The sequence below is a fragment of the Adiantum capillus-veneris genome, chromosome 25, assembly GCF_014529385.1.
Source record: "Adiantum capillus-veneris isolate H3 chromosome 25, ASM1452938v2, whole genome shotgun sequence".
NCBI lineage: Eukaryota > Viridiplantae > Streptophyta > Polypodiopsida > Polypodiales > Pteridaceae > Adiantum > Adiantum capillus-veneris.
Genome location: NC_140955.1, coordinates 60,958,851 through 60,968,287, shown reverse-complemented (window position 1 = coordinate 60,968,287; position 9,437 = coordinate 60,958,851). Strand labels below are relative to the sequence as shown.

The following is a 9,437-nucleotide window of genomic DNA, read 5'->3' as shown; positions in this document are numbered from 1 at the left end:
CAATTTTACATTTGTATTTATAGTTTTTACTCGACATCAAATTTAAAAATAATAAAATTTAATTAACTTCTCATATTTCATATTTTGATTACATGTTCTTATATGAAGATTAACTTGTATTTTAATGTTCTCTTTCTCGAAAAAATGTAATTTTAGTCACAGTGAAGAGAGAGAGAGAGAGGTGTGGAGGTCAATGCCTATGATTAACAGAATTGTTTTTTAACGCATTGATGTCCGGGCGCCCGCACAAAGAGAGAGAGAGAGAGAGAGAGAGAGAGAAGATCAAATGCCGGAACTCTGAGATGGTCGAAGATCAAGCGCTGCTGCTGGGTTCAGATATTGGTGCATGCAGATTCTATTGATTTGTGAAAGGTCAGGTTTGCCCTCCCGTTCTCTTTGTTTCTCTTGGCGAAGCGAAATAATGCACTCAACAGAATCCGGCTCTGTATCAGGGACACAAGTTCATCACACACTTCATGGCTTTGTCTTCGTTTCCTTTTTACAACCTCTATATTTCTGCTTTTGCGCAATCTGAGCTCTGGTTTTTCTCGCAATTCTTTCAAGTAGCTTAGTTTGGCTTGTTATCTGTGCAACTTTCATTCAAAGTCTTGAGAGGGTCAGTCCTTTAGCATTTCTTTTTCACTCGTTGTTTGAAGGCTCCTTAACTCTACTAGGTAGCCAAAGCTGGCCCTCATGTGTGCTATGTGGGTGCACCTTTGGTGCTGAAACATGCGTTGCTTGCCTGTATAGTGAACGGTGTTTTCTTTGCTCTCACAACACTGGTGTGCAATGTACTAGGTTATGTACACTTACCTGCGCACCCACAGCACATGCTGTTAATATTATAAAATTATATTCTGGTTAATCTTGCTTGTGATTCAGTCAGGTATGTTTAAGGGTATGCACTGGGTTATTGAACCAATACCTGTGTCTTCATGAAGCATTTTAGATGGTTTTATGAACATGTCTTAGAAGTGGTTATGTTCTTTTTTTTAAAATATCCATGACACAGAGAGAGTTTGTAATGTACTCATCTACTTTTATTGTTTGAATAATGCATGCATTTGCCTCATCTGTACTATAGTTGGCTTTGGTTGAAACAGTAGCGGGCCTTAGAATTGATCTTGTTTGTAATCACTCATGAATAAGAACAATGATGTTTTATGGAACTTTCTTGAAACTTTTTCCGTTTTGGCTTTTGTAGACAATGATCAGTGACGAGATGAGTTCGAAAGCATTGCAACAGACTGGGGAAAGTGAGTCACTTAATCAAGGAGAGGGTTTTCCAGCAACCTTGCAAAGCCTGGATAGAAGCTTGCCAAGTAGGTCGGTGGAAAAGCACACTGCAATGCAGCGTAAGAACACAGAGAAAAGCGTACTTGATGATATCATGGGAGACCCTGATGATTTTGGGGATATGGGTGCCTCTGATGTAGAGAGTGATGGTGGACGTTGGGAAGATACTTTAAGAGAAATGTGAGTTTCTTGTAGAAATGTCTTACTCAATGTTTATTTATCTGCCTTGGTGTAAGCTTGGTATGTAGGGATATATCATATATCAAACAGCTGAGTTATTTTATCAATCAAGACCAGCAATGCCATCGAGGATATTGTCCACAAACACAGTCCAGGCGGGAATTTGTAACTTAAAACAAATCCATCAATTAAGGTTGAGCAATGTCTCTGCCAGAGGTTTTTAATCATTGCACGTCTTGATAAAAATTTTCAATCACTTTGGCCAGTTTTGAAATTTTGACTCGTGTTGGATGTGATTTTCTTGATGTTTATGTTTTCTTGTCGTAAGTAGCATGCTTTTTTGGACCTTATATGGTATGCAACGTACGGAATTTCTTGGGGATCTCAATCATATTTTTTCCATACTTTGATACTCATATGCGTTTGCTGCATGGTTGCCATATGCCAAAACTATGCATCAGAGCTTGTTACTTTGTCCATCCCACAAGTAGGTAATTGGTGTGAGGTCGGTTTTCAAGGTAAAGTTTCTCTTTGATGGTTCTTTGGACAAGTACTAGGCTCGTCTTGTTGGTTATTGATAAGCTCAAAAGGAGAGTATTTACTTTGATGAGACTTTTGGTGTTCGGTACCATACATATTGTGATTGGTTTAGCAGCATAGTATGTATGGCTTGTTTATTAGATGGAAATCAATTGTGCTTGAATGGTGATTTAGAGAAGGATGTGTATGTAGAACAACCCCCTAGTTTTGTTATTGATGATTGTGAGGATCTTGGCTACTTTTTGAAGAAGGCATTATATGGTCTCAAACAAGCACCCAAGGCTTGGTTGCAAAAGATGGGCAATTATTTCATCTCTTTAAGTCTTGAGCGATCTCAGCGAGATGCTCATCTTTATGTGTTTCTCAATTATGATGATATTTGTTAGAGTTTGTAGGTCATCTCCTCGGTTTTTGTCACAAACTGTTGATGTGTCAAGGCACTGAAGACCCGAGCCGACTTGCACATTCTGGTCGAGGGGCCTAAACCCTAAAAGAAGCAACATAAGAAGTTTTACAATTTACAAAGTCTTGCTGAGTGGCCTATTTTTAAAGAAGAGTTCCCACCAACTTATGGGACATTGTCTGATGGGGCCAAGTGACCTAAAGGTATTGAAATTAAGCACCCACACACTCAGAGGACTGACGTACCAAACTGATGACGTGGCAACAATTGTATGGACGTCTCATGATTTCCACTGACAGGCCGACATGGCACTGTACGGACACCCAACGATTTGCACTGTAGGCTGCTTACGTGGTAGAACTTTACGGATTTCCTGCTTTTGCGTTGGCAGTTGTTTGCGCCAGCTTTTGGGCGAGATGATTTTAGAACTTGAAGCTTTCCATTGCCAAGCCTCCAAGGGCCTTTAAATATGTGCCATGGGCTCAGTCTGTGGCATGTCTCCGCATGGGAGTGCAAAGGACAGAGTACCAACTTGTATAGAGTTGAAGCAATATAAAGAAAGACCGAAAGGGGCGCCTAGGTTTGGGGCCAGTGCTCTCTTGGGGTGGAACTCCTCCACTCCCAATCTCGTGTGTTGTGCACTCTCTCTATTTCAGTTCAGTTGTTATTCAAAGTGCTTAAAGTTGTTCAGTCTGCTCTTTTTCGTTGGCACGTGGTGCCCCTCCCGTTACAATGGTATCAGGGCTTCAGGCATGTGCTTTTCTGAAAGCATACCGGTCCTACCAAAGAGCAGACAGAGCAAGATGGTGCTTCCAAGCTTTATAGGGGATTTTACGAAAGAATCTTTGTATCCCGACGTCGGACTTATTAGTCACTCCACCCTTACTCCATTGTGCATTGGGCTAGCTCCCATCTTCATTGCTATGTCTTACAGGACATAAGCCATAAGGAATTCAAGATCACTTGCAAGAGAAGGATTAATTTTTTTTCAAGCCGTCATTTTTCTCAAAGGTAGTGCCGTGAAGTGGTGGATGTCTATAGCTACCAAGCCGCACACTTCAGGACTTGGCAAGCTCAGGGACTTGGCAAGCTTTCAAGAAAATTTTTACGTGAAGTTACATGCCTTCGGACATCTTCCTTCGGAGTGCAACTTCTAGCAGAGTGGGGTATGCTAAAATGCTTGCCACAAAAACCCTAGCAGATTACAACTTGAAATTTCTCGACATCTCTCAATAGGTGTCCCTCCTCGAGCTAATATCCTTGGAGGCCCAGTTCGATTGCTATATCTTGGGGCTACCATCACCGCCACAAGAACACCATCATCGTCGTCGAAGTCCTTATCTTGATGACAACACCATCGCCATTGTCATCGCAGATCCCTATCTTGACGACGACACTTTCGTCATCGTCATCGTAGTCCCGGACTTGACGAGGACACCATCGTCGTCATCGTCACAGTCATCATCGTCGTCATCGTCGTCAACATAGACCAGCAGTACCCTTCGTCGACATCATCGTCTTCGACACAGACCGTTGTCGACTTCACCATCTTTGACATAGAACCGTCGTCGACTTCACCGTCTTTGACACAGTACCTCGTCGACTTCATCGTCATCGACAAAGACCCTTAGTACCTCGTGGTCGACTTCATCGTCTTCCTCGTGGTCGACCTCCCCATCTTCGACATAAAACCCGTAGTACCCGTCGTCGACATCATCGTCTTTGACATAGAACCTCAATATCTTAGTATCGAGTACCCAGCATCAGTAGTGTCAGTATCCATTAGCATCAGCATCTCAACATTAGTCATTGTATCAGCATTGTGCAAGAATAAAGAAAGTACTTGCTCTGGCAATAGAGCAAGGGGGCCCTTGAGGGTTGGGACCCGACATCCTTGTGTTGTCTCTTTTCTCTCTCTTTCTTTCAGTTTAGTTCAATTCTTTCAAGTGAAGTAAAGTGTCCCTTGTGTTTGTGTGCGGAGTATTAGATCCGAGCAAATCCTTATTCTCTTCTGCTGCACCTGACATTGGTATCAGAGATCTATGTGCGTTGCACTTGACACCCACATACTTAGAAGACTGACGTACCAAACTGAAGACATGGCACCAGCTATACGGAATTTTTGTGATTTCCATTGACATGCTGACGTGGCATTGTACGGACAGTTGCGTATTGCGTTGTAGACTGTTGACGTGGCAAAACTATGTACGGATTGCGCTGACAGCTGTTTGCGCCAATTTTTGGGCGAGATGCTTTTAGAACTTGAAGCTTTTGATGGCCAAGGGCCTTTAAATATGTGCCATGGATTCAGTCTCTGGCATGTCTCTGCGCGAAATTGCTAAGGACAGAAAGAGCTTGTACTGACTTGAAGCAATATAAAGAAATACCGGAAGGGGTGCCAAGGTTTGGGGCCATTGCTCTCTTGGGGTGGAACTTCGCCACTCCCCGTCTCCTGTGTCGTGCACTCTCTCTATTTCAGTTCAACCGTTATTTGAAGTGCTTAAAGTTGTTCAGTCTGTTCTTTTCCGTTGGCACGTGGTGCTGTAACAGACTTGGACACTCCAAGTCAAGAATCAACCGCGACATCACCAAATAACCACTTCAAAACAATTCACAGATCACAATAGATTTGCACTGGCCCGGCGGAATTCCGTGCCTAGAGATATTGGCCCCAAAGACTGGCGCCCCTTTCGGTATTTCTTTTTATATTAATCAGATCAAAGTACAAGAGAGTGGCTAGGGTTTCACTCTCAGACTCTGCGTCCAGATGCTCTGAGAAGTGAAGCCCTCACCACTTATTTAAAGGTACAAGGGATGCCCAAAAGCAGAGCCCCAAAAGCTTCAAATCAAAAGCAGTTTGTTTCTCTCTCACAAACTCTTTTGAGTTTTGAAAAAAAAAGCAAAGTTATTCTCTTTCTCTCTCTTTCTCATTGCGTAGGAGAAAAATCAAGAAAGCTGTCAGCGCAAATTCTGCCGCAATTTCCGGAATTCCGTACCAGCTGCCACGTCAGCATCCCGGCAGATTTTAGGGTTGCTGAAATTAGGGTTTCAGCCAGAAATTAGGGTTTCCTGCAAATTAGGGTTTCTGGCAGATTTTAGGGTTTGTAGGAATATTAGGGTTTCAGCCAGAAATTAGGGTTTCTGCTGTCCGCCACGTCATCACTTTGTGACATACCCCCCTCTTGAAAGCATTGTAATCGACCGCGATTACGCCTGCAAAACCGACAAAAGCCATAAACCGTCTTAGCAGACACTGACTGATAGTACCTACGTACTAGGAACACACATCTAACACATGTACCAAATCGACAGTCACATCACAGGACATCACCAGACATCACAGGACATCACATGACATCACATGACATTCAACATTCAGTCGGATCTTAGACCATGATTTATCGGCAATGTAGCTATCAATCACATCTAGGTCCAATTGGGACCTCATCGATGTCCGATTGACTAACCCCTACTGCAACCATGTCTATTCGAGATCAATCAGACCAAAATGCTGCAGTCATTTCGGCTATCAGTTCCTGCACTCAAAAGAAGTCAAGAACAAATCAGTATCATTATCAGGAATTCCATTTCATAAAGTCATACAGCAGAATACTGTCAGCTCTCAGTATCCTTGAAGCTCAAAGAAACATCAGTGACTCTAGTATCTAAATCAAGGCATCTGTTGACAAAGGAGTGGAGTGACTCCCCTCTTGTGCATCCCACTGTACCAGATCTTCGGCCAAGCTGAATTCTGGGTTCCATTTGGAGTAGACTATGCTAAACCAAAAGCATCGAGGTAAAGTTTCACAATCTGAGGAGTATCTGCTAGGTCCTCCTCCTCCATCCACTTCGCATCAAGTGCAGGATAATTCTTGAACTTCACCAAGAACCACCTTTGGACTTTATCCTTATTCTTCGTTCCTTATGTGCCAAAATCTGTTCAAGAACAAGGATCTCCTCGTTTTCTTCCACTTCGGGTTGCTCATCAGGCTCCCCATCATCAGGCACATCATCTTGAAAAGGTTTCGAGAGACTCACATGAAATGCGTTGTGAATCCTCTAAGTATCTGGCAATTTCAATCGGAAGAAGACATCATTTATCTTTTCAGTAATCTGGAAAGGGCCGTAGTATCGCATACTAAGCTTTGGAAAAAGCCTCTCTTTTCCCTTTTTCTTTCGTAGGCGTGCCTTCTCAAAACGTAAGAGCACCCAATCATCCTCCTTCAATTTCATGTCGCGACGATGGCGATGCGCTGCCTTTTTCTGTCCTTCTTGAGACTTTTGCAAAGTCTCGCGAACCTTGGCAAAAGCCGTATTGAGATCTCGCGTGTATTCATCCGCTTCAAAGATCTTATCTTTCGTGCTCAAGAAGGGTGGAACCTTCGCAGCACCTTCAACAATCTCAAATGGCGTCTTCCCCATCGAAGAGTGTATCTTGTTATTGTAGGCAAATTCCACCAAAGGTAAGTTCTTTTCCCATTGAGTCTTCTGATCTGAGATACAGGACTTCAATAAATCTAAAACCACTGAATTGGCAATCTCAGATTGCCCGTCAGTCTGCAAGTGGAACGATGACGAGAACTGCAACCGCGTGCCAATGTTCTCCCAAATTGCCTTCCAAAACAAACTCATAAATCTGGGGTCTCTGTCGGAGACAATGGTCTTAGACGTGCCATGTAATTGGAAAATCATCGTGATCATTTTGTGTTCTCAGGAGATCAAAAATGAAATCCATCGCTATACTTTCCCAGGGGCGGGTGGGTATGGGTAAAGGTTGTAACAATCCCTGTGCCTTATGCCTGTCAAACTTGACCTTCTGGCATACCTAGCAACTTGCGCACAAATTCTTCCGCATCCTTCTTGAGTCTCGGCCAAAATAAGTATCTCTCTACCCCTTTCATGGTGGTAGCAATGCCGCGGTGATCCGTAAAAGGTGGACAGTGGCATTCAGTCATAACCTTTTCCCTCAACGGCTGTGTAACGCACATCAGTCTTTTTCATCAAGTAGCCTTCCCGAAGGGAGTATCCAGCTACTGTCTCCCCATCCTGTATCCGTGTGAAAATATCTGCAAAATCTGTATCTGTGGCATACTGATCGACCATAGCCTCGAAGCTCCTATGATGTATCGCGGAAATAGCCAGAACCAACGGTTTCCGAGACAAAGCATTTGCCACCACATTCTTCTGTCCCTGCACATGGACAATCTGGAAGTGGAACTGTGACAAGATGTTCGCCCACCGCATCTGCTTTTCCGAAAGCTGCTTCTGTGACAAGAAGTAGCGCAAACTCTGATGGTCTATAAAGACAGTAAAATCCGCTCCGAGTAGGTAATGCCGCCACTGAGTAAGAGCATGGATAACCGCCAAAAGCTCCTTCTCATAAATCTATGCTGTCATCTCTGGCCTAGAGAACAAACGGCTCTCGTAAGCTATGACATGGCCTTCTTGCATCAAGACCGCACCCACACTATGACCACAAGCATCACAATATACTTCAAATGACTTCTGCAAGTTTGGCAAAGTCAAAATTGGTCCCGTAGTCAATTTCTCTTTCAATGTTTGAAAGGCAGTCGGCTCTGTGGGTCCCCACGAGAAAGGTACTCCTTTCTGTGTCAAGATATGCAAAGGGGAAGCAACCTCTGCAAACTTTCGTATGAACCGCCCGTAGTACGAACACAGTCCCAAGAAGCTTCTAACTTCATGGACATTCCTCAAGTCGGGCCAATCACGGATAGTCTCTATCTTGGCTGGATCCATTTGCACTCCTGCTGCTGACACAATGTGTCCCAAAAAGTGTACCTCTGTTAGGAAAAATTCACTTTTCTTTGCATTAATCACTAACTTGTGATCTCGTAATGCCTGAAAGACTTGAAGCAGATGATCTCTGTGTTTTGCCTCATTCTTGGAGAAAACAATGATGTCGTCAAAGAAAATACCAACAAATAGCCTGTACTCTCGAAAAATCCCGTCCATCATCCGGTTAAATGTCTCAGGAGCATTGGTTAAGCCAAAAGGCATCACCAAAAACTCAAATAACCCAAAAGTTGTTCGAAAAGCTGTCTTGTAGACGTCTCCCGGCGCCATAGTTGACACGTACGGTCACATAAGACGGGTACACGTACGAAGACGTGCGGTACTAATCGAACTAAAAAAAATTAGACGTACGGTGACGTAACGTACGATGCAAAATAAAATCATGCGTCTTACACATGATAGATCATATGAGTCATGACATCGACCTTAGTACTCAGTACTAGGGCTAGAAACAAACATTTTTCCTAACCGATCAAAATAAGGGAAAACTTGAGTTTTCAGGTCAAAATTTGAAGCTTTTGCCGGTAATTACACTAAAACTTGTGTAAATTTGCCGGTTTTCTTAGAGGCAAGCTCAAAATCTAACTGGGATTTTATAATTTCAACCGGTTAAAATACACTAGACCCTGGCTTTTTTCTAACACTGCTTAGTACTAAATACTTGTAACTTAAGTCTTACAAGTTAGAACATGAAAGATCTGTCCATGGACATTGGAAACGGCAATGTCCGAAGAAAGAAGAATCATGATCTCCAAAGTGGTGGCGGCCATAGTAGATCCGCTACCCAAGCCTCGTCGCACATAGGTCATGGTGGTTTGAGCCAATGTAGCCATTGGGCTCTTGTTCAAATGCAGTCGAGATGCAAAACATTCCCACACCAAAAATCGCCCTGCAAAAAAAAAAAGAAAAAAAAAAAGAAAAAAAAAAAAAAGAAAAAAAAAAAAAAAGACGACTCATGTACGGAATGTACGAGTCGTACGGTACGGTACGGAACGTCCCGTACGTCGAACGTGGACAACCCTGCCCGGCGCTATCCTGATCTGATGATATCCACTCTTCAAGTCAATCCTGCTAAAGCACGAGGATCCCTGTAACATGTCGAGTATATCATCTATCTTAGGAATGGGAAATCTGTTCTTGATAGTGTTTTGTTGAGAGCTCTATAATCGATGCACTTTCTCCAAGATCCGTCTTTCTTCAAAAC

General features: G+C 43.1%; 1 protein-coding gene across 3 annotated transcripts in view; it reads left to right on the top strand.

Annotated features, from left to right (window-relative positions):
• Positions 1 to 214: 214 nt before the first annotated feature.
• Positions 215 to 9,437, top strand: part of LOC147424972 (YTH family protein) — a 63,619-nt gene continuing 54,396 nt past the window's right edge. For 2 of the 3 annotated variants that reach the window (XR_015186390.1, XM_086499728.1), the window contains exons 1-2: positions 215 to 372; positions 1,205 to 1,476. Coding sequence is in view for 2 of the 3 variants with exons in the window: in XM_086499728.1 (XP_086355854.1) it covers positions 1,208 to 1,476 (269 nt within the window). In the remaining variant the exon portion in view is untranslated. Of the gene's footprint in view, positions 373 to 395; positions 542 to 1,204; positions 1,477 to 9,437 lie in introns of those variants that run through there. The other variant, XM_086499729.1, reaches the window with a different exon arrangement.